The sequence below is a fragment of the Salmo salar genome, chromosome 01 (assembly GCF_965601325.2).
Source record: "Salmo salar chromosome 01, fSalSal1, whole genome shotgun sequence".
In the NCBI taxonomy this organism is placed as follows: Eukaryota; Metazoa; Chordata; class Actinopteri; order Salmoniformes; family Salmonidae; genus Salmo; species Salmo salar.
Window position 1 is genome coordinate 19,634,862 of NC_138291.1, and position 25,139 is coordinate 19,660,000.

Consider the following 25,139-nt stretch of genomic DNA (forward strand, 5'->3'; position numbering starts at 1 on the left):
TTTGTGTGAACAGTCTTTGTTGTAGATCAGAGAGGGAGCGCTGACTCCTGCCACTCTCTGAATGATAATGCCTTATGGAGGAAGAGAGGAGAAGAGAGGGAGGATGTTGTCACAAGTCATCATCTGGGGTACAAGCTGTGCTGTCTGTTCTGGTGGCCTACAGAGAGCCCAGAGGGACGAATGACACAGTGTCATCCTCTGTCTAAGGACCAAGGGGATTGGTGATGATGTGAAAATGTCCATTCATCTCTCTCTTTCTCGTTCTCTCTCTCTCTATCTCTCCCCCAGCTCCAGATGGTGTAATGCCCCCAGGTGGGTTAGATGCCACCCCTGCCAGTCTGCAGTTGTCCTGGCTCCCTCCGGGCCGTGCCAACGCTCCTGGACCCCTATACTACGACCTACAGATGAGGGCTACGCCAGACGGTCCTATACGACAGTAAGACCCCTTACAATGCATTACGGCTGACCATAGATACAATAAACTACTCTACTACTAAACATACACAGCTATACAGCAAAACCATATACAATGCCCTTCAGATAAGAGCTATGCCAGATGTTCCTTTACAATGGTCAAACCCTTCACTATACTGACCATAGATAACAATATCACTACTAAAGCCACTAACATCACTTACAGACAGAATAGAATAGACAGACTAACATTACTACTGCTGGTCAGGGCTACACCGGACAAACCACTAACATTACTGCTGCTGGTCAGGGCTACACTGGACAAACCACTAACATTACTGCTGCTGGTCAGGGCTACACCGGACAAACCACTAACATTACTGCTGCTGGTCAGGGCTACACCGGACAAACCACTAACATTACTGCTGCTGGTCAGGGAGAGAGGTAGAGAGAAAGAGAGAGAGAGGTAGAGAGAGAGAGAGGTAGAGAGAGAGAGAGAGAGAGAGAGAGAGAGAGAGAGGTAGAGAGAGAGAGAGAGGTAGAGAGAGAGAGAGAGAGAGAGAGAGAGAGAGAGAGGTAGAGAGAAAGAGGTAGAGATCAGTAGACAGAGAGAGCCAGATTAAAATAAAAAGTTGTGCTGGTATCTGATAGGTATTCATTCCATGCTTCCTGACAACAAATTGCAATTTAATCCAAAAAGAGAGTATTCTCATTCTGTGGTAATAAATAAATGACTAGGTCCATGTATTATATATCAGCGACATTCCCTCACCCTCCAGCACGCTACCTACAGTACGCCTCTCATTCTTACCCTGATTTATTCATTATGTCCAATAGTGCTCTTCTATAGAAAGGCCCTGTCTGGGAGATTGGTGCTGCTAGAACAATACATGGTTGATTCATTCATTTCATTCATGCCAATTACCAGGCGTCATATTCAGTGACGTTCTGTTAATTGATATCCGTATGTATGTGTGATAGATGAAGGGTGGGTTGACGTTCTGTTAATTGATATCCATATGTATGTGTGATAGATGAAGGGTGGGTTGACGTTCTGTTAATTGATATCCATATGTATGTGTGATAGATGAAGGGTGGGTTGACGTTCTGTTAATTGATGTCCGTATGTATGTGTGATAGATGAAGGGTGGGTTGACGTTCTGTTAATTGATATCCGTATGTATGTGTGATAGATGAAGGGTGGGTTGACGTTCTGTTAATTGATATCCGTATGTATGTGTGATAGATGAAGGGTGGGTTGACGTTCTGTTAATTGATATCCGTATGTATGTGTGATAGATGAAGGGTGGGTTGACGTTCTGTTAATTGATATCCGTATGTATGTGTGATAGATGAAGGGTGGGTTGACGTTCTGTTAATTGATATCCGTATGTATGTGTGATAGATGAAGGGTGGGTTGACGTTCTGTTAATTGATATCCGTATGTATGTGTGATAGATGAAGGGTGGGTTGACGTTCTGTTAATTGATATCCGTATGTATGTGTGATAGATGAAGGGTGGGTTGACGTTCTGTTAATTGATATCCATATGTATGTGTGATAGATGAAGGGTGGGTTGACGTTCTGTTAATTGATATCCGTATGTATGTGTGATAGATGAAGAGTGGGTTGACGTTCTGTTAATTGATGTCCGTATGTATGTGTGATAGATGAAGGGTGGGTTGACGTTCTGTTAATTGATATCCATATGTATGTGTGATAGATGAAGGGTGGGTTGACGTTCTGTTAATTGATATCCATATGTATGTGTGATAGATGAAGGGTGGGTTGACGTTCTGTTAATTGATATCCGTATGTATGTGTGATAGATGAAGGGTGGGTTGACGTTCTGTTAATTGATATCCATATGTATGTGTGATAGATGAAGGGTGGGTTGACGTTCTGTTAATTGATATCCGTATGTATGTGTGATAGATGAAGGGTGGGTTGACGTTCTGTTAATTGATATCCATATGTATGTGTGATAGATGAAGGGTGGGTTGACGTTCTGTTAATTGATATCCATATGTATGTGTGATAGATGAAGGGTGGGTTGACGTTCTGTTAATTGATATCCGTATGTATGTGTGATAGATGAAGGGTGGGTTGACGTTCTGTTAATTGATATCCGTATGTATGTGTGATAGATGAAGGGTGGGTTAACGTTCTGTTAATTGATATCCATATGTATGTGTGATAGATGAAGGGTGGGTTGACGTTCTGTTAATTGATATCCGTATGTATGTGTGATAGATGAAGGGTGGGTTGACGTTCTGTTAATTGATATCCGTATGTATGTGTGATAGATGAAGGGTGGGTTGACGTTCTGTTAATTGATATCCGTATGTATGTGTGATAGATGAAGGGTGGGTTGACGTTCTGTTAATTGATATCCGTATGTATGTGTGATAGATGAAGGGTGGGTTGACGTTCTGTTAATTGATATCCGTATGTATGTGTGATAGATGAAGGGTGGGTTGACGTTCTGTTAATTGATATCCGTATGTATGTGTGATAGATGAAGGGTGGGTTGACGTTCTGTTAATTGATATCCGTATGTATGTGTGATAGATGAAGGGTGGGTTGACGTTCTGTTAATTGATATCCGTATGTATGTGTGATAGATGAAGAGTGGGTTGACGTTCTGTTAATTGATATCCGTATGTATGTGTGATAGATGAAGGGTGGGTTGACGTTCTGTTAATTGATATCCGTATGTATGTGTGATAGATGAAGGGTGGGTTGACGTTCTGTTAATTGATATCCATATGTATGTGTGATAGATGAAGGGTGGGTTGACGTTGGTTGCCAGGTATTTTATCCTCGTTTATAATTTGATAAATGTGGGATTTGATATATGAAATGTTTATAATTGTGTTTGTTAGGCGCAGGGATTGACATTTAAATGAGGAATAAGAGCTCAGAGAGAACGTCCCGTAGTTCATATAGACATTTAAAACACTAACAGATTTGAATAAATCATTCATCTGTCACTCAGGTGACTTTTTACTGATTATAATTTTGGCCCCAACAGTAAACTAATCTGTGTTTCTATCATACCTTTTGAGCGCGGGGCTACATTTTTTTTTAATGTATCTAGCATAAGAAATATAAACTTGTGTGTGTTCCCTCGTAGACTGTTGAACAATGTGACGAGCACATTCAGCCACACAGTGGAAGGTCTGTCTCCATACACAGACTACCTGTTCAGAGTGGTGGTGTCACACACACACGGAGAGACCGCCAGTGACTGGACCAGCCTACGTACCGCAGAGGACAGTGAGTACACACACACACACACACACACACACACACACACACACACACACACACACACACACACACACACACACACACACACACACACACACACACACACACACACACACACACATATGTGGTTTTAGGGCATAAACCCAAACATGCTATGTACGATGTATACTGCCTTATACTCATAGGAATACATGCGCTTGGAACACACACAAATTCTTTGAAAAGTCACATTCTCATAACTCACATTCTCTCACAGACTACAAGCTATTAAACGAGTGATAGTCCATGTCCTTACACACAGACCGTGTGAACAGGGATTCTCTCTCACATACACACACTCACTCGCACTCACATGAGAGAGACAGAGAGAGAGAGAGAGAGAGAGAGAGAGAGAGAGAGAGAGAGAGAGAGCGAGACATAGAGAGACAGAGACAGAGAGACAGAGAGAGAGAGAGAGACAGAGAGACAGAGAGAGAGAGAGAGAGAGAGAGAGAGAGAGGGAGGGAGGGAGAGAGAGAGTGGGAGAGAGAGAGACAGAGAGTGAGAGAGAGAGAGAGAGAAGGAGAGAGCGAGAGAGGAGGGAGGGAGAGAGAATATTGAAAGTGTATAGTGTGTGTAGATGACCTAGTCAGTGTCATTGCTAGCTAATTGCTGTAATAGAATCACATTAGACTCTCTGCAAAGTTAAACATGAATTACTTCTCTATTATGACATACAGTATAATTATAGCACCACTATCTGCATAGATTCAGGATGCGTTGTATTACTGCCAAACACTTTCTCCTAGCTTTGCAGAATTAGCACCCCTGCTACACACACACACACACACACACACCTTCCTCAATGGACGATTGAGACAAAGCTGCTTTTGGGAATATTTTGTGTGTGTGTGTGTGTGTGTGTGTGTGTGTGTGTGTGTGTGTGTGTGTGTGTGTGTGTGTGTGTGTGTGTGTGTGTGTGTGTGTGTGTGTGTGTGGTGATGAGACGTGTGTGTGTGTGTGTGTGTGTGGTGATGAGACGTGTGTGTGTGTGTGTGTGGTGATGAGACGTGTGTGTGTGTGTGTGTGTGTTTGTGGTGATGAAACGTGTGTGTGTGTGTGTGTGTGTGTGTGTGTGTGGTGATGAGACGTGTGTGTGTGTGTGTGTGTGTGTGGTGATGAGACGTGTGTGTGTGTGTGGTGATGAGATGTGAGGGACTGTTTATTAGCGGTGCCAGTAGACATTAATACACTGCATCTCCCATAATCCTCTCTGGCGGTGGCCGGGCGTTGACTCGTGGCGTTGAGGCTCTTGAACGCAGCATTGTGTCTTTCACAGTGAACGCACGGAATGTAAAGCTCTTATCTCTGGTAGTAACCATCATACTATCACACACTCTGGCTGATACAATGCCTCTATACAAGTCACAAAGGAGAAGTGTGCGTGTTTGTGTGTGTAGCAAAAGAGTGCAGGGGTGTGTGTATGTGTGAGTGTGTGTGTAGGTGTAGGTGTAGATTGATAGAGCAGTGTGGGTGGTGTGTGTTTGACACATGTTCTCTCTGTTAGGGCCACAGACAGAGAGGGCTTTAAGTGACGGACATAACCCTACTGACCTATTGTCCACACACACACACACACACACACCACACACACACACACACACACACACACACACACACACACACACACACACACACGTCTCATCACCACAGACACACACACACGTCTCATCACCACACACACACACACACACACACGTCTCATCACCACACACGTCTCATCACCACACACACACACACACACACACACGTCTCATCACCACACACACACACACACACGTCTCATCACCACAGACACACACACACGTCTCATCACCACACACACACACACACACGTCTCATCACCACAGACACACACACGCGTCTCATCACCACACACACACGTCTCATCACCACACACACACACGTCTCATCACCACACACACACACGTCTCATCACCACACACACACGCGTCTCATCACCACACACACGCGTCTCATCACCACACACACGTCTCATCACCACACACACACACACGTCTCATCACCACACACACACACACGTCTCATCACCACACACACACACACACGTCTCATCACCACACACACACACACACATCTCATCACCACACACACACACACACGTCTCATCACCACACACACACACACACACACACACACACACGTCTCATCACCACACACACACACACACGTCTCATCACCACACACACACACACACACACACGTCTCATCACCACACACACGCGTCTCATCACCACACACACGCGTCTCATCACCACACACACGCGTCTCATCACCACACACACACACACACGTCTCATCACCACACACACACACACACACAGACGTCTCATCACCACACACACACACACGTCTCATCACCACACACACACACACACGTCTCATCACCACACACACACACACACGTCTCATCACCACACACACACACACACGCGTCTCATCACCACACACACACGTCTCATCACCACACACACACACGCGTCTCATCACCACACACACACACACGTCTCATCACCACACACACACACACGTCTCATCACCACACACACACATCTCATCACCACACACACACACACGTCTCATCATTGTGGCCCATCAGGTTGAAATAGTGGTTGAGGAAACTAAATTAACAGAGACAAAGAGTCTAGGAGATTCTTCACAAATAATGTGGCTGAGAGAGTGATGGAGATGAAGGAGGGGTAGAGGACAGGCAAGGTGACAGATGAGGGGAAGACAGGATAACCATGGACCATATTTCCTTTGAATCTCTGGAAGGGTCCATGACTGTTCTTTTTTTTAAATAGGCGTTGCGTTTCACATTTGTCCCTGATTTAGAAATGGCCTTGGAGATTGTCCACATCTGTCCCATATACTGCTTATATACAGGACAGGGACACACACACATGCACACACATACACACGCACACCTGCACACACTCACACATGCACACACACACACACACATACACATACACACGTACCTACCACACAGGAGCCACTGTTAGTTCTAGCCACGGTGTCAATGTTAAGGGCTTGTAGCCCAGAGTGGAAAGTTGCGTTTGCTACTTTTTGGAGAGCCTCATTAAACAGGAGCACAAGGTCGGAGGAAGAAGTTCCTTAATTAAGCTTCCAGATAACAAAAAAAATTATTGTTTATATTTAATCATCTTTAATATTTAAAATGATAAACCAATTGACTATTTGGTCTATAAATTGAATTGGTATGCGGAGAACAATATGAAGACATTAAAATACACCGTGCTGATAGGAGACGCTGAGACACAGATGAAAATGGAATCTACAAAGGAACGGAATGTTAGTTAATCACATAGATAGAATTGAACTGAATCAAATGTGATGTGGAGTGAATTTAGAATTCAAAGCGTGATTTACATGTTCATGTAAGGCCTCGTCATTCACATAACCAACCCAGCATGACGCAACTAGGTTCTGTTCAAAGATAGTAATCCTACTCATGAATTAATTCATACATATTAAAGGATTTTTTTTTACACTAGTTAGATGAAGCACCTCATTGTCCTTGGAGCACAGAGGAGTTGTAGTTAATAAAATATTATATGTTCGACAGTGTTCTATTAAATAGTGTATATCATCAGTGTTCTATTAAATAGTATATATCATTAGTGTTATATTAAATAGTATATATCATTAGTGTTATATTAAATAGTATATATCATTAGTGTTATATTAAATAGTATATATCATTAGTGTTATATTAAATAGTATATAGCATTAGTGTTATATTAAATAGTTTAGATCATTAGTGTTATATTAAATAGTATATATCATTAGTGTTATATTAAATAGTATATATCATTAGTGTTATATTAAATAGTGTATATCATTAGTGTTATAGTAAATAGTATAGATCATTAGTGTTATATTAAATTGTCACGTTCGTTGTAAGGAGACCAAGGCGCAGCGTGCATAGAGTTCCACATAGTTTAATAAATGAAACTCACCAAACAAAACAATAAAGCACAAACGAAACGTGAAGCAAATGGCGTGCTCACAGGCAACTAACCAAAAAACAAGATCCCACAAAAACCCAGTGGGAAAAGGCTGCCTAAATATGATCCCCAATCAGAGACAACGAATGACAGCTGCCTCTGATTGGGAATCATATCAGGCCAACATAGAAATACATAATCTAGAATGCCCACCCAAATCACACCCTGACCTAACCAAATAGAGAAATAAACAGGCTCTCTACGGTCAGGGCGTGACAGTACCCCCCCAAAGGTACGGACTCCGGCCACAAAACCTGACTCAATAGGGGAGGGTCCAGGTGGGCATCTAGCCTCGGTGGCTGCTCCGGTGCGGGACGTAGACCCCGCTCTGTTCGTGGATCCGCCATCCTCGGTGGCGACTCTATTTCGGGGGTCGTCGCTGAAGGCTCCGGACCGTGGATCGTTGCCGGAGGAACCGGACCGTGGATCGTCGCCGGAGGCTCCGGACCGTGGATCGTCGTCGGAGGGACCGGACCGCGGATCGTCTCAGGAGGTTCCGGACTGTGGGCCGTCTCAGGAGGTTCCGGACTATGGGCCATCTCCGGAGGTTCCGGACTGTGGGCCGTCTCCGGAGGTTCCGGACTGTGGGCCATCTCCGGAGGTTCTGGACTGTAAAACGTCGCCGGAAGCTCTGGACTGGGAACTGTCACCTGAAGCTCTGGACTGGGAACTGTCGCCGGGACAGGTGGCACCAGACTGGTGTCACGCACCTCAGGGCGAGTGCGGGGAGCAGGCAGAGGATGTACTGGGCTATGGAGGCGCACTGGAGACCTGGTGCGTAGAACCGGTGCAGGATATACTGGACCATGGAGGCGCACTGGAGGTCTGGAGCGTAGAGCTGGCACAACCCGTCCTGGCTGGATACTCACTTTAGCCCGGCAAGTGCGGGGCTCTGGCACAGGACGCACTGGGCTTTGAAGGCGCACTCTCAACACAGTGCGTAGAGCCTGCGCAGGATATCCTGGAACTCCTCCTATCGTCGCCGTTCCTCTCTTGCTGCCTCCATCTGCTCCCTTGAACGGCGATACTTCCCAATTCGCGTCCAGGGCCCTGCTCCACTCATGATCTCCTCCCATGTCCACTCATCCTGGCCACGCTGCTTGGTCCGTTTTTGGTGGGATCTTCTGTCACGTTCATCGTAAGAAGGAGACCAAGGCGCAGCGTGCATAGAGTTCCACATAGTTTAATAAATGAAACTCACCAAACAAAACAATAAAGCACAAACGAAACGTGAAGCAAATGGTGTGCTCACAGGCAACTAACCAAAAAACAAGATCCCATAAAAACCCAGTGGGAAAAGGCTGCCTAAATATGATCCCCAATCAGAGACAACGAAAGACAGCTGCCTTTGATTGGGAACCACATCAGGCCAACATAGAAATACATAATCTAGAATGCCCACCCAAATCACACCCTGAGCTAACCAAATAGAGAAATAAACAGGCTCTCTACGGTCAGGGCTGACATAAATAGTGTATGTTCATTAGTGTTATATTAAATAGTATATATCATTAGTGTTATATTAAATAGTATATATCATTAGTGTTATATTAAATAGTATATATCATTAGTGTTATATTAAATAGTATATATCATTGGTGTTATATTAAATAGTATATATCATTAGTGTTATATTAAATAGTATAGATCATTAGTGTTATATTAAATAGTATATATCATTAGTGTTAAATTAAATAGTGCATGTTCATTAGTGTTATATTAAATAGTATATATCATTAGTGTTATATTAAATATTATATGTTCATTAGTGTTATATTAAATAGTATATATCATTAGTGTTATATTAAATAGTGTATATCATTAGTGTTATATTAAATATTATATGTTCATTAGTGTTATATTAAATAGTATATATCATTAGTGTTATATTAAATAGTGTATGTTCATTAGTGTTATATTAAATAGTATATATCATTAGTGTTATATTAAATAGTATTTGTTCATTAGTGTTATATTAAATAGTGTTTGTTCATTAGTGTTATATTAAATACTATATGTTCATTAGTGTTATATTAAATAGTATATATCATTAGTGTTATATTAAATATTATATGTTCATTAGTGTTATATTAAATAGTGTATGTTCATTAGTGTTATACTAAATAGTATATGTTCATTAGTGTTATATTAAATAGTATATGTTCATTAGTGTTATATTAAATAGTATATATCATTAGTGTTATATTAAATAGTATATATCATTAGTGTTATATTAAATAGTATATATCATTAGTGTTATATTAAATAGTGTATATCATTAGTGTTATATTAAATAGTATATATCATTAGTGTTATATTAAATAGTGTATGTTCATTAGTTTGTAGTGTCATTATAGCTTCTTTCTTTTTCCTCTGTCTCTCTGTGGAGATGGTGCACACACACACACGCATGCACACACACACGCACGCACGCACACACGCACACATGCACGTACACACGCACGCACACACACACACACACTCACACAGACACACTTTTCCTTTCTTCTTTCTGAGTGTGTGTGGAGAACAGGGGTTTCACCTATCCAAGACAGATGCGATCGTTAAGTATCCATGAGGGTGTCTTGTTTCCCCTCGTTTCTTTTTAATGTAATTTCTTCCATGAATTGTTATTCCTGGAACCTGACAGCTGGTCCTGTGAACATAAACTTTTACCATGTTCCTTATCTTTGTCTCTCATGTTCCCAGCTAAGGAACATGAGTGTGTGTGTGTGCGTGTGTGTGTGTGTGCATGCGTGCGTGTGTGTGTGTCTGTGTGTGTGTGCGAGAGACCATGATTTTGAAGTAATTTTGACCTTATATAATTGTATATGCTTAGCTAATACATGAATACAAGAAAAGACTATTAAGAATCTTATGTAATCAATATCTGCTTGTGAATTTCAGACAGCTGATTTAATTGAAAGGAATATGACTTCATAATAATTATTAAGAATCAAATGATCCTTATTTATATCCTTATTCAGTTATGGTATTGAATTAAAGGGATTTCTTATTCATCTCTACGTATGTTTGTCTATGTGCGTATCACAGGAGGTTGGTGGCATCTAAATTGGGGAGGACGTGCTCGTGGTAATGGCTGGAGGGGAATATGTGGAATGGTATCAAACACAACAACCATGTGTTTGATGCCATTCCATTCCCTCCGTTCCAGCCATTATTATGAGCTGTCCTACCCTCACCAGCCTCCACTGGTGCGTGTGTATCTGTGTCCCTGTGTCTGCTGATATCCCTTATACTGTATACTTTGTATATTGTTTTCACTTAGTGTAAGGCGGTACAGTAATGCTAAGGTTAACCATGACAGAATTACAACAGGGAACATACAGTATTTCTAAAGATCTTTTTTTTTTCATTACGTGGCAGATTACTGGAAATTAATGTTATACATTTCTACAGGGACCGAGCGTGCGGTCTTAACTTCCCTATGACCGTAAACCCTGTAATTTGTCCTCTTTAACATCAGCCAGCCTGCTCACCTTCAAAAGCCTCATCATCTCCTTCCACAGACCTCTGCTATGTTAAAAAGAATCCCCCATCTCCCTCCGCCTCCCACTGCCCCCCTCCCGGCCTTGTCACTTGATTTTGTTATTACTATGCTAACCAAATCCTTATAAATGTGATTTAAGGCTTGGCGGCACGCGTTCTTGTTTAGCCTTCTGCTGTGGCGATTTACGGTGCCAGGGAGGGAGGGAGGGAGGGAGGGAGAGGAGGTACGGAGGGAGAGGGGGGAGAGGAGGGAGAGGCGGGAGAGGAGGGACGGGGGGAGAGGGGGGAGAGGAGGGACAGAGGGAGAGGGGGGAGAGGAGGGAAGGCCTCTCAAAGTATTCCTAATGTCCTACCACTACATCTACAGGTAGAGTGGTGTTATTAGGGTAGAGTGGTATTATTGGGGTGGAGTTGTGTGGAGTGGTGTTATTGTGGTAGAGTGGTGTTATTGGGGTAGAGTGGTGTTATTGGGGTGGAGTTGTGTTATTGGGGTGGAGTGGTGTTATTGGGGCAGAGTGGTGTTATTGGGGCAGAGTGGTGTTATTGGGGCGGAGTGGTGTTATTGGGGTGGAGTGGTGTTATTGGGGTGAAGTGGTGTTATTGGGGTGGAGTGGTGTTATTGGGGTGAAGTGGTGTTATTGGGGTGGAGTTGTATGGAGTGGTGTTATTGGGGCGGAGTGGTGTTATTGGGGCGGAGTGGTGTTATTGGGGTGGAGTGGTGTTATTGGGGCGAAGTGGTGTTATTGGGGCGGAGTGGTGTTATTGGGGTGGAGTGGTGTTATTGGGGTGGAGTGGTGTTATTGGGGTGAAGTGGTGTTATTGGGGTGGAGTGGTGTTATTGTGGTAGAGTGGTGTTACTGGGGTAGGGTGGTGTGGAGTGGTGTTATTGGGGTGGAGTGGTGTTACTGTGGTGGAGTTGTGTTATGGGGTAGAGTGGTGTTATGGGGTAGAGTGGTGTTATTGGGGTAGAGTGGTGTTATTGGGGCGAAGTGGTGTTATTGGGGCGAAGTGGTGTTATTGGGGCGAAGTGGTGTTATTGGGGCGGAGTGGTGTTATTGGGGTGGAGTGGTGTTATTGGGGTGAAGTGGTGTTATTGGGGTGGAGTGGTGTTATTGTGGTAGAGTGGTGTTACTGGGGTAGGGTGGTGTGGAGTGGTGTTATTGGGGTGGAGTGGTGTTACTGTGGTGGAGTGGTGTTATGGGGTCGAGTGGTGTTATTGGGGTGGAGTGGTGTTATTGTGGTAGAGTGGTGTTATTGGGGTGGTGTGGAGTGGTGTTATTGGGGTAGAGTGGTGTTATTGGGGTGGAGTGGTGCTATGGGGTAGAGTGGTGTTATTGGGCTAGAGTGGTGTTATTGGGGTGGGTTGGTGTGGAGTGGTGTTATTGGGGTGGAGTGGTGTTATTGGGGTGTAGTGGTGTGGAGTGGTGTTATTGGGGTAGAGTGGTGTTATTGGGGTGGGATGGTGTTATTGAGGTATAGTGGTGTTATTGGGGTATAGTGGTGTGGAGTGGTGTTATTGGGGTATAGTGGTGTTATTGGGGTATAGTGGTGTGGAGTGGTGTTATTGAGGTATAGTGGTGTTATTGGGGTATAGTGGTGTTATTGGGATATAGTGGTGTGGAGTGGTGTTATTGGGGCGAAGTGGTGTTATTGGGGTATAGTGGTGTTATTGAGGTATAGTGGTGTGGAGTGGTGTTTTTGGGGTATAGTGGTGTTATTGGGGTATAGTGGTGTAGAGTGGTGTTATTGGGGTAGAGTGCTGTTATTGGGGTATAGTGGTGTGGAGTGGTGTTATTGGGGTAGAGTGGTGTTATTGAGGTATAGTGGTGTGGAGTGGTGTTATTGGGGTAGAGTGGTGTTATTGAGGTATAGTGGTGTGGAGTGGTGTTATTGGGGTAGAGTGGTGTTATTGAGGTATAGTGGTGTGGAGTGGTGTTATTGGGGTAGAGTGGTGTTATTCCAGTGTGTTCTAGCCTGCACCCGGAGAGCAGTAAAACATCAATAAAATAAAAAGTACCTGCATCTTAAAATAAATTTCAATTGAAAAACTTAACAGCCCTTCAAATTGCAAAATTTAATACAGACCAGTAAAGCCTAAATAACACTCTGGGTCCTCTGTGCTGCTAGAAGACAAGGAGAGGGTGGCTGGGGAGTCGAGGGATCAAGGGGTGTGGGTGACATAGTTGTGGAGTGTGTGTGTGTGTGTGTGTGTGTGTGTGTGTGTGTGTGTGTGTGTGTGTGTGTGTGTGTGTGTGTGTGTGTGTGTGTGTGTGTGTGTGTGTGTGTTGACGTGCGCAAACGCATGTGTGTATCCATTTTTGTATGGGTGTCTGAGGGGGAGTGTTCAAATTCAAGGTGACATGATTGTCTCATGTGGTAAAATTATTTACAATTGAGGCCTCTACTGAGTCTCGGCAGGTTTAATGGAGACCACAGACAGACAGACAGACAGACAGACAGGCAGGCAGGCAGGCAGGCAGGCAGGCAGGCAGGCAGGCAGGCAGGCAGGCAGGCAGGCAGACAGACAGACAGACAGACAGACAGACAGACAGACAGACAGACAGACAGACAGACAGACAGACAGACAGACAGACAGACAGACAGACAGACAGACGGGCTGGGTCTCCTTGCTTATTCCCTGCGTCTCCTGGACCTTTGTGGTAATTGAATCAGTGAGAGTGCTGAGTGGAGCAAGCATAAAAAGCTGTTAACCTAAAGGTCAGCGCTGTGCATTGTTTATTTATCAGGGCTAGGAGGGAGACTAGTAGGGAGGCTAGTAGGGAGGCTAGGAGGGAGGCTAGTAGGGAGACTAGTAGGGAGACTAGTAGGGAGGCTAGGAGGGAGGCTAGTAGGGCAATTAGGAGGGAGGCTAGTAGGGAGGCTAGTAGTGAGGCTAGTAGTGAGGCTAGTAGGAAGACTAGTAGGGAGGCTAGTAGGAAGACTAGCAGGGAGGCTAGTAGGGAGGCTAGTAGGGAGGCTAGTAGGGAGGCTAGGAGGGAGACTAGTAGTGAGCCTAGTAGGGAGGCTGGTAGGGAGGCTAGCAGGGAGACTAGCAGGGAGACTAGTAGGGGGGCTAGTAGGGAGGCTAGTAGTGAGACTAGTAGGGAGGCTAGTAGGGAGACTAGTAGTGAGTCTAGTAGGGAGGATAGTAGGGAGACTAGTAGGGAGACTAGTAGGAGGGCTAGTAGGGAGGCTAGGAGGGAGGCTAGTAGGGAGACTAGTAGGGAGACTAGTAGGGAGGCTAGGAGGGAGGCTAGTAGGGAGACTAGTAGGGAGACCAGTAGGGAGACTAGTAGGAGGGCTAGTAGGGAGGCTGGGAGGGATGCTAGTAGGGAGGCTAGGAGGGAGGCTAGGAGGGAGGCTAGTAGTGAGACTAGTAGGGAGACCAGTAGGGAGACTAGTAGGAGGGCTAGTAGGGAGGCTGGGAGGGATGCTAGTAGGGAGGCTAGGAGGGAGGCTAGTAGTGAGACTAGTAGGGAGACCAGTAGGGAGACTAGTAGGAGGGCTAGTAGGGAGGCTGGGAGGGATGCTAGTAGGGAGGCTAGGAGGGAGGCTAGTAGGGAGGCTAGTAGGGAGGCTAGGAGGGAGGCTAGTAGTGAGGCTAGTAGGGAGGCTAGGAGGGAAACCAGTAGGGAGACCAGTAGCGAGACTAGTAGGAGGGCTAGTAGGGAGGCTAGGAGGGAGGCTAGTAGGGAGGCTAGTAGGGAGGCTAGCAGGGAGACAAGTAGGGAGGCTAGGAGGGAGGCTAGGAGGGAGACTAGTAGGGAGACTAGTAGGAGGGCTAGTAGGGAGGCTAGGAGGGAGGCTAGTAGGGAGGCTAGTAGAGAGGCTAGGAGAGAAGCTAGGAAGGAAGCTAGTAGGGAGGCTAGGAGGGAAGCTAGGTGGGAGGCTATGAGGGAGGCTAGGAGGGAAGCTAGGAAGGAAGCTAGTAGGGAGGCTATGAGGGAGGCTAGGAGGGATGCTAGGAAGGAAGCTAGTAGGGGGCCCTGCACCACACAGCCCTGACACACTGACGCTGCCTGGGAAAAATCACCCTGCTACACTGGAACGCAGCTAGGCACTGAAAAACACTTGAATCACACACGTTCAGTTACACACATTCAGTTACACACGTTCAGTTACACACGTTCAGTTACACACATTCAGTTACACACGTTCAGTTACACACGTTCAGTTACACACGTTCAGTTACACACGTTCAGTTACACGTTCAGTTACACACGTTCAGTTACACACATTCAGTTACACACATTCAGTTACACACATGCAGTTACACACGTTCAGTTACATACGTTCAGTTACACACGTTCAGTTACACACGTTCAGTTACACACGTTCAGTTACACACGTTCAGTTACACACATTCAGTTACATACATGCAGTTACACACATTCAGTTACACACATTCAGTTACACACATTCAGTTACATACATTCAGTTACACACATTCAGTTACACACATTCAGTTACACACATTCAGTTACATACATGCACAGACAAGGGCTGGAATCACAAATAAGTTACAAGATGGGGGAGGAAAGGGTGTGGGCATCTCCCCGTAGAAAGATGGGTCAGTAATGGGTGAGAGCGGTGTCATCAAGGGTGAGAAGAGGGTGTGAGGTGGGTTATTTTAGGGGAGGGGAGGGGGAGAGAGGGAGGGAGGGAGGAGAGGGTGAGGTAAGGTTTAGGGAAAGGGAAAGGGGGATACCTAGTCAGTTGTAGAACTGAATGCATTCAACTGAAATGTGTCTTTCGCATTTAACACAACCCCTCTGAATCAGAGAGATGCAGAGGGCTGCCTTAATCGACATCCATGTCTTTGGCACCCAGGGAACAGTTAGTACTGGATGAGGGTGAGCTAAGGTGATGGCGAGGCTACCTCCCCCTATCTCCCCCTCTGGTCCCGGTGCCATCTGGGGGAGCCTTTAGCAGTTAACGTTAGCGCTTAGCAACGCAGCACGCTCTGAGCACGCTCAGTCACCTTGATCCGCCTGCCCTTGCCGAAGCACCATTACCCTGCTACTGTCTGTGTGTGTGTGTGTGTGTGTGTGTGTGTGTGTGTGTGTGTGTGTGTGTGTGTGTGTGTGTGTGTGTGTGTGTGTGTGTGTGTGTGTGTGTGTGTGTGTGTGTGTGTGTGTGTGTGGGACCATTACCCCAGTACAGTCGGATGTAAATGGGGGAGGAAAACATTACCTTCAGAGCATGGGACAGAAATATCAATCAAATCAGGTAGGGTGGAGGGAGGGAGGGAGGGAGGGAGGGAGGGAGGGAGGGAGGGAGGGAGGGAGGGAGGGAGGGAGGGAGGGAGGGAGGGAGGGAGAATGGAAGAGTGGAGAAAGGGTAATTTTTAATTTATTTTTATTTAACCTTTGTTTAACTAGGCAAGCCAGTTAAGAACAAATTCTTATTTTCAATGACGGCCTAGGAACAGAGGGTTAACCACCTTGTTCAGGGGCAGAACAACTGATTTTTACCTTGTCAGCGCAGGGATTCAATCTAGCAGCCTTTCAGTTACTGGCCCAACACTCTAACCACTAGGCTACGACACAAGGAAGACAGACAGATAGACAAGGAAGGAGGAAAAATCCACTTTTTCCATGGTTGATATATTCCTTCTTTTTAAATGTGAAAGCAGGAGGAGAGGAGAGGGAATGAAGAAGGGTAAAGACTAGGGTTGCAAAATTCCGGGAATTTTCAATAAATCCATTGGTTTACCCGAAATCCCGGTTGGAGGATTCCCAGAATCAGGAGGGAATAAGCCGGAAGTCTGGAATCGTCCAACCAGGATTTCTGGAAAACCAGGACATTTATTGAATGTTTCATGAATTTTGTTTCAGAATAACAATGCCCCTGTGCACAAAACCAGGTACATACAGAAATGGTTTGTCGAGATCGGTGTAAAAGAACTTGACTGGCCCGCACAGAGCCCTGACCTCAACCCCATCGAACACCTTTGGGATGAATTGGAAGGCCGACTGCGAGCCAGGCCTAATCGCCCAACATCAGTGCCTGACCTCACTAATGCTCTTGTGGTTGAATGAAGCAAGTCCCCGCAACAATGTTCCAACATCTAGTGGAAAGCCTGTTATAGCAGCAAAGGGGGACCAACTCCATATTAATGGCCATGATTTTTGGAAGGAGATTGACATTCGACGAGCACTGTTGGTCAGGTGGTGTATTATGACCCGATCACTGAAATAGAAGACTCTCAGGAGCACGTATTTTGTTTCCCTCAATCCACACAGGACTTATTAGAACAGAGTGGACAAGACCAAACTTGGGAAATGTTGTTTCTACACAGAATATCATACAAAATGATTGCTTGATGATCTTCTGAACTTCCCAATACCTTTCTGGTGCATTTCAGTCACTTCAAACCATACTTCCTTGAAACAAAAGTACTGTCAGATGTATTTGAAATAGACTGTCATAGCCCATAAAAAATGTAAACATTGGCATTTGATTACATCACTTTTTTTACATGGTGGGGTTGCAAATGTAAATTTTATTTTTTTCAAAATGGGTTCTCGGGCTTAAAAAGTTTGGTAACCACTGCCTTAGACTTAGTCAACAGACAAACTGAACACAGAACTCCTCTGACAGACCACACTCCCCCTAGTTAGCCCCTGGCAGACCACACTCCCCCTAGTTAGCCCCTGACAGACCAGACTGACAAACCAGTTTCACTTATGGTATGTTGAGAAGATATGGGGTAACGCAAATTTCAAGGGGGTGAGGCTATTCAAAGGGGATGCTAGAGTATCAAGTTTTAATGTCACGTGCACAATTACAGTGAACTGCCTTTCTTACATACTCCAAACCCAACAATGCAGTAATCCATATTAATGTAGGACAAAAAATAACATAAGTTAGAACAAAAATACATAAGAAATAAAAAATAAGAAATAAGAACAGGAGAACGTTAGAAGCTATATACAGGGTCAGTTCCAATATTATAATGTGCAGGGACACTGGATCGATAGAGGTAGATATGTATAGGGGTAAGGTGACTAGGCATCAGGATATATGATAAACAGAGTAGCAGCAGCTTAAATGATGATTGTATGTAAGTGTGTGTGCGTGCTTGTGAGTCAGTATAAATGTGTGGACATGTTATGTGTGTGTTCTGTTAGCTATTTAGCAGTCTTATGGCTTGGGGATAGAAGGTGTTCAGGAGCTTGTTGTGTCAGACTTGATGCACCAGTACCGATTGCCATGCGGAAGCAGAGAGAACAGTCTATGGCTTGGTTGGCTGGAGTCTTTAACTATTTTCCGGACCTTCCTTTCATACCGCCCGATATAGAGGTCCTGGATGGCAGGGAGCTCGGCCCCAGTGATGTATTGGGCTGTCCGCACCACCCTCTGTAGCGCCATGCAATCGAGTGCGGTGCTGTTGCCATACCAAGCAGTGATGCAGCCAGTCAAGATGATCTCAATGGTACAACTGTAGAACTTTTTGATGATTTGAGGGCCCATTCCAAACCTTCTCAACCTCCTGAGGGAGAAGAGGCGCTGTTGTGCCTTCATCACAACTGTGTTCGTGCTAGTGGACCATTTTAAGTCCTTAGTGATTTGGACACTGAGCAACTTGAAGCTCTCGACCCGATCCATTCTGTCTATGTGGATGGGGTTGTGCTCGCAGCCCCCCCCCCTCCTTGTTTTCTGTAGTCCGCGATCAGCTCCTTGGTCTTACTGACTTTGAGGGAGAGGTTGCTATCACGTGATCAGGTTTACCACCATCGTGTCGTCTGTAAAATTGATGATGGTGTTGGAGTCGCGTGTGGCCACCAGTAGTAGGGTGAACAAGGAGTACAGGAGGGGAATAAGCACACACCCCTGTGGGGCCCCCGTGTTGAGGAGATGTTGCCTCTGTCCAGTGTCTGTGTTCTTTTGCCCATCTTAATCTTTTCTTTTTATTGGCCAGTCTGAGATATGCCTTTTTCTTTGCAACTCTGCCTATAAGGCCAGCATCCCGGAGTTGCCTCTTCACTGTTGACGTTGAGACTGGTGCTTTGCGGGTACTATTTAATGAAGCTGCCAGTTGAGGACTTGTGAGGCGTCTGTTTCTCGAACTAGACACTCTAATGTACTTGTCCTCTTGCTCAGTTGTGCACCTGGGCCTTCCACTAGCTTTTTAAAATGATCAACTTGGATTAGCTAACACAGCGTGCCATTGGAACACAGAAGTGCTAATGGTAATGGGCCTCTGTACGCCTATGTAGATATTTGATTCAAAATTAGCCGTTTCCAGCTACAATAGTCATTTATAACATTAACAATGTCTGCACTGTATTTCTGATCAATTTGATGTTCTTTTAATGGACAAAAAAATTGCTTTTCTTTCAAAAACAAGGACATTTCTAAGTGACTCCAAACTTTTGAACGGTAGTGTACATACATTTAAAAACACTAACATGTAGTTTATGTGCATCTATGAGTTCCACGTACATGTCAGTACATACACACAACAAGAAGGTGACATGGGGGAGAGGCGTTGGGCCGTGAGGTGTTGCTTTATTTGTTTTTTAAACCAGATTTGTTGTTCTCTTGTACAATATGAGAGGGAAGGGAGTTCCATGCACTCATGGCTCTGTATAATACTGTACATTTCCTTGAATTTGTTCTGGACCTGGGGACTGTGAAAAGACCCCTGGTGAATATCTGGTGGTGTAAGTGTGTTTGTCAGTGCTGTGTGTAAGTTGACAATGCTTCCTTGTAAACAGGAAGCAGGAGTACAGAGTCTGATTTGCCGAATAGCGGACGAGGGAGGGCCTTGTATGCTTGCTTGTGGGTAGAGTGACATTGGTCTAGGACTTTATCACCCCTAATTGCGAAGGAGACGTGTTGATGGAAGTTGGGTGTCACGTGTCTTAATGACGCATAATTAAAATCGCTGGCGACAAGACAGGGTGTTTTATCCTGAGGTGGAATGTATACAACAGTCACGATAACAGCTGAAAACTCCCTCAGGAGGTAGAAGGGTCGGCATTTGACCATCAGGTATGGAGAAAGGCCTTTAGAGGAGACTCGTTGGTCTTCCATATTTTTATCTTTATTTAGACAGTGAGGAATGTAGATGTAGAGGGGAAACCGTGAGAAAGTGTCTGGGATGGGATTCGGTCCTATGTCGCTGTTGGACAACATGTGCAAAGTAGACTGCAGCTCTACCACTGTGTCACGCTTCTGCAAACTAAGGGCTTTAGAGCCTTGTTATCGCCCCTTGTTTCATTACATTTTAGTCATTTAGCAGACGCTCTTATCCAGAGCGACTTAAAGTAGTGAATGCATACATTTCATACAATTAATTTCATGCATTTTTTTTTATGTACTGGCCCCCCGTGGGAATCAAACCCACAACCCTGGCGTTGCACACACCATGCTGGCGTGTGTGTGTGTGTGTGTGTGTGTGTGTGTGTGCGTGTGTGTGTGTGTGTGTGTGTGCATATTGTACATCGATGTGAATGTGTGTGTGCCTGCATTCCTGTGTGTAATTATGAAAATGACCGGAGCTGTCGTACACTAGATGTGTGTGAAGGATTCCTTGGTGTGTGTGTGTGTGTGTGTGTGTGTGTGTGTGTGTGTGTGTGTGTGTGTGTGTGTGTGTGTGTGTGTGTGTGTGTGTGTGTGTGTGTGTGTGTGTGTGCCGGTGCAGGTATGTGTGTGTGTGTGTGTGTGTGTGAAGGAATCCGTATCGTGAGCGCTTGGCAGTGGGAAGTGTGGAAGTAGCCATTCAGTGGAAATGGCCAGTCACAAACTTGAGTGATTACAATATTTCCTCAGATTCAGTGCCATCTCTCCCCAGCTCATAGTTGATATCACTGCCTATAATCTCCATTGAATAAATCCATAAATATAATTTTCTGTGTGGCCGCGCCCGAACGTTCTGCTGGCCCCTCGCTAAATGAGCTGATTTGCACATCGCTGTATGTGCCCTCGATTCTAATCCCAGGAATAGGGCCCTCCAAATCACTGTTTGTCCTTGTGATGTCACTCTTGACGTTCCGTTGTCAAATGATAATTCCACCACACTCTCTCTTCTCATCTCCTCGCTTCTCACCACATACACACACACACACACACACACACACACACACACACACACACACACACACACACACACACACACACACACACACACACACACACACACACACACACACACACACACACACACACACACACGGTGCACAAGGCTTTTCTTCCTTCCACATTGATGAAATAATAATCCCTCTTTTTCCTTTGTTCTTTTCCACTAAAGGCTGTAGTCACTGTAACAAGAAATTATGTTTCCTGAACAAAAATAAAAATGCAACATGTAACGATTTCAGCGGTTTTACTGCGTTAAAGTTCATATGAGGAACTCAGTCAATTATAATGTATTAATTAGGCCCTAATCTATGGATTTCACATGACTGGGAATACAGGTATGCATCTTTTGGTCACAGATACCTTAAAAGAAATGGGCCTCACAATGGGCCTCACAATGGATCTCACAATTGGCCTCAGGACCTCGTCATGATATTTCTGTGCATTCAAATTGCCATCGATAAAATGCAATTTTGTTCGTTGTCCGTAGCTTATGCCTGCCCATTCCATAACCCCACCATGGGGCACTCTGTTCACAACGTTGACATCATCAAACCGCTAGCCCACATGACGCCATACAGTACGTGTTGTGAGGCCGGTTGGACGTACTGCAAAATTCTCTAAAACGATGTTGGAGGTGATTTATGGTAGAGAAATTAACATTCAATTATCTGGCAACAGCTCTGGTGGACATTCCGCAGTCATCCTGCCAATTGCACACTCCCATAAAACTTGAGACATCTGTGGCATTGTGTTGTGAGACAAAACTACACATTTTAGAATGGCCTTTTATTGTCCCCAGTACCTGTATAGTGATCATGCTGTTTAATCAGCTTCTTGATATGCCACACCTGTCAGGTGGATGGATTATCTTGGCAAAGGAGAAATGCTCACTAACAGGGATGTAAACTAATTGGTGCACAACATTTGAGAGAATTAAGCTTTTTGTGTGTATGGAACATTTCTGGGATCATGGGACTAACACTTTACATGCTGTGTTTATATTTTTGTTCAGTGTAGTTTTCTAACACCTGTCCTAGACCTTAGTAGACAGACTGGGTTTGGTGTATAGGGTGTTCAGGAAAAGAGGAAAAAACCAAACCAATCAGGTTGGCAATCATGAGAGCGAGAGTAGGGAGTTTGGGAACCATTCTAACCCTGTGTTTATTGTTGTCTGTTTTGTCTCTCTCTCTCTCTCTCTCTCTCTCCCTCCCTCCCTCCCTCCCTCCCTCCGTCTCTCTCCCCCTTCCCTCTCTCCTGCCCCCACCCCCTCCCTCTAGGTCCAGGTCCCGTGGACCCCCCTGTGGTGTCATCCCTCCAGTCACATAGTGTGTTAGTCTCCTGGGTCCCCCCAGCCCAGCCCAACGGGGTGATCACCCACTACACTCTCCACCTCACCTCCACCCTGTCCCTGTCACACAGCACTGCTACAGTACCAGGCAACACTACCAGTTACAGCCTCTATAACCTCCTGCCCTACCAACTCTACAGCCTGCAGGTGGGTGGGAGGATGGGTTGGATGGATGGATGGATGGAGCAATAATACAATAATAACACATATTGATGATTAAACACATTAAAGTCTATGCCTGTCTAACTGTATTGTCCTCTGTCGTGCTGTTAGGTGGAGGCCTGTACCCCGGCAGGGTGTACTCTCTCTGGGGAGTCCCAGTCCTTCCATACCCCCGCTGCCCCACCGGAGGGGGTCCCGCTCCCCCACCTCTACTCTGACACCCCCACCTCAGTACTGCTGTCCTGGGGAGCCCCGGAGAGGAGCAACGGAGAACTGGAGGGGTGAGACATCATAACAAGAGATGATGGCTTTAATAACATTCTATTCCCCATGGTGTGCTCTACTTTGGACAGCATCATGTGGCCCTCGTAAATGTGGCCATAGTAAAACATTGTAAACCATAGTAAAACATAGTAAACCATAGTAAAACATATTAAAACATAGTAAAACATAGTAAACCATAGTAAAACATAGTAAAACATAGTAAACCATAGTAAAACATAGTAAAACATAGTAAAACATAGTAAACCATAGTAAACCGTATTAAACCATAGTAAAACATAGTAAACCATAGTAAACCATAGTGAAACATAGTAAACCATAGTAAACCATAGTGAAACATAGTAAACCATAGTAAAACATAGTAAACCATAGTAAAACATAGTAAACCATAGTAAAACATAGTAAAACATAGTAAAACATAGTAAAACATAGTAAACCATAGTAAAACATAGTAAACCATAGTAAACCATAGTAAAACATAGTAAACCATAGTAAAACGTAGTAAACCGTAGTAAACCGTATTAAAACATAGTAAAACATAGTAAACCATAGTAAAACATAGTAAAACATAGTAAAACATAGTAAAACATAGTAAACCATAGTAAAACATAGTAAACCATAGTAAAACATAGTAAACCATAGTAAACCATAGTAAAACATAGTAAACCATAGTAAAACGTAGTAAACCGTAGTAAACCGTATTAAAACATAGTAAAACATAGTAAACCATAGTGAAACATAGTAAACCATAGTAAAACATAGTAAACCATAGTAAAACATAGTAAAACATAGTAAACCATAGTAAAACATAGTAAACCATAGTAAAACATAGTAAACCATAGTAAACCATAGTAAAACATAGTAAAACATAGTAAACCATAGTAAAACATAGTAAAACATAGTAAACCATAGTAAAACATAGTAAACCATAGTAAAACATAGTAAAACATAGTAAACCATAGTAAAACAGTAAAACATAGTGAACCATAGTGAAACAGAGTAAAACATAGTAAACCATAGTAAAACATAGTAAAACATAGTAAACCATAGTAAAACATAGTAAACCATAGTAAAACAGTAAAACATAGTGAACCATAGTGAAACAGAGTAAAACATAGTGAAACAGAGTGAAACAGAGTAAAACATAGTGAAACAGAGTGAAACAGAGTAAAACATAGTGAAACAGAGTAAAACACAGTGAACCATAGTGAAACAGAGTGAAACATAGTGAAACAGAGTAAAACATAGTGAAACAGAGTAAAACATAGTGAACCATAGTGAAACAGAGTGAAACATAGTGAAACAGAGTGAAACAGAGTAAAACATAGTGAAACAGAGTAAAACATAGTGAACCATAGTGAAACAGAGTGAAACATAGTGAAACAGAGTGAAACAGAGTAAAACATAGTGAACCATAGTGAAACAGAGTAAAACATAGTGAAACATAGTGAAACAGAGTGAAACATAGTGAAACAGAGTAAAACATAGTGAAACAGAGTAAAACATAGTGAACCATAGTGAAACAGAGTGAAACATAGTGAAACAGAGTGAAACATAGTGAAACAGAGTAAAACATAGTGAAACAGAGTAAAACATAGTGAACCATAGTGAAACAGAGTGAAACATAGTGAAACAGAGTGAAACATAGTGAAACAGAGTAAAACATAGTGAACCATAGTGAAACAGAGTGAAACATAGTGAAACATAGTGAAACAGAGTGAAACATAGTGAAACAGAGTGAAACAGAGTGAAACATAGTGAAACATAGTAAACCAGAGTGAAACAGAGTAAAACATAGTGAAACAGAGTGAAACATAGTGAAACATAGTAAACCAGAGTGAAACAGAGTGAAACATAGTGAAACAGAGTAAAACATAGTGAACCATAGTGAAACAGAGTGAAACATAGTGAAACAGAGTGCACTATATAGGGAATATTTAAATGAACTACAACCGAATATGTTATGAATT

The 25,139-nt window shown here is 44.0% G+C and overlaps 1 protein-coding gene across 1 annotated transcript in view; it reads left to right on the forward strand.

The window, feature by feature from the left end:
- ush2a (Usher syndrome 2A (autosomal recessive, mild)) overlaps positions 1–25,139 on the forward strand; it is a 477,069-nt gene that overhangs the window by 308,249 nt on the left and 143,681 nt on the right. The window contains 4 exon segments of the mRNA XM_082957499.1: positions 289–436; positions 3,551–3,693; positions 22,655–22,872; positions 22,999–23,168. Coding sequence (XP_082813625.1) covers positions 289–436; positions 3,551–3,693; positions 22,655–22,872; positions 22,999–23,168 — 679 coding nt within the window.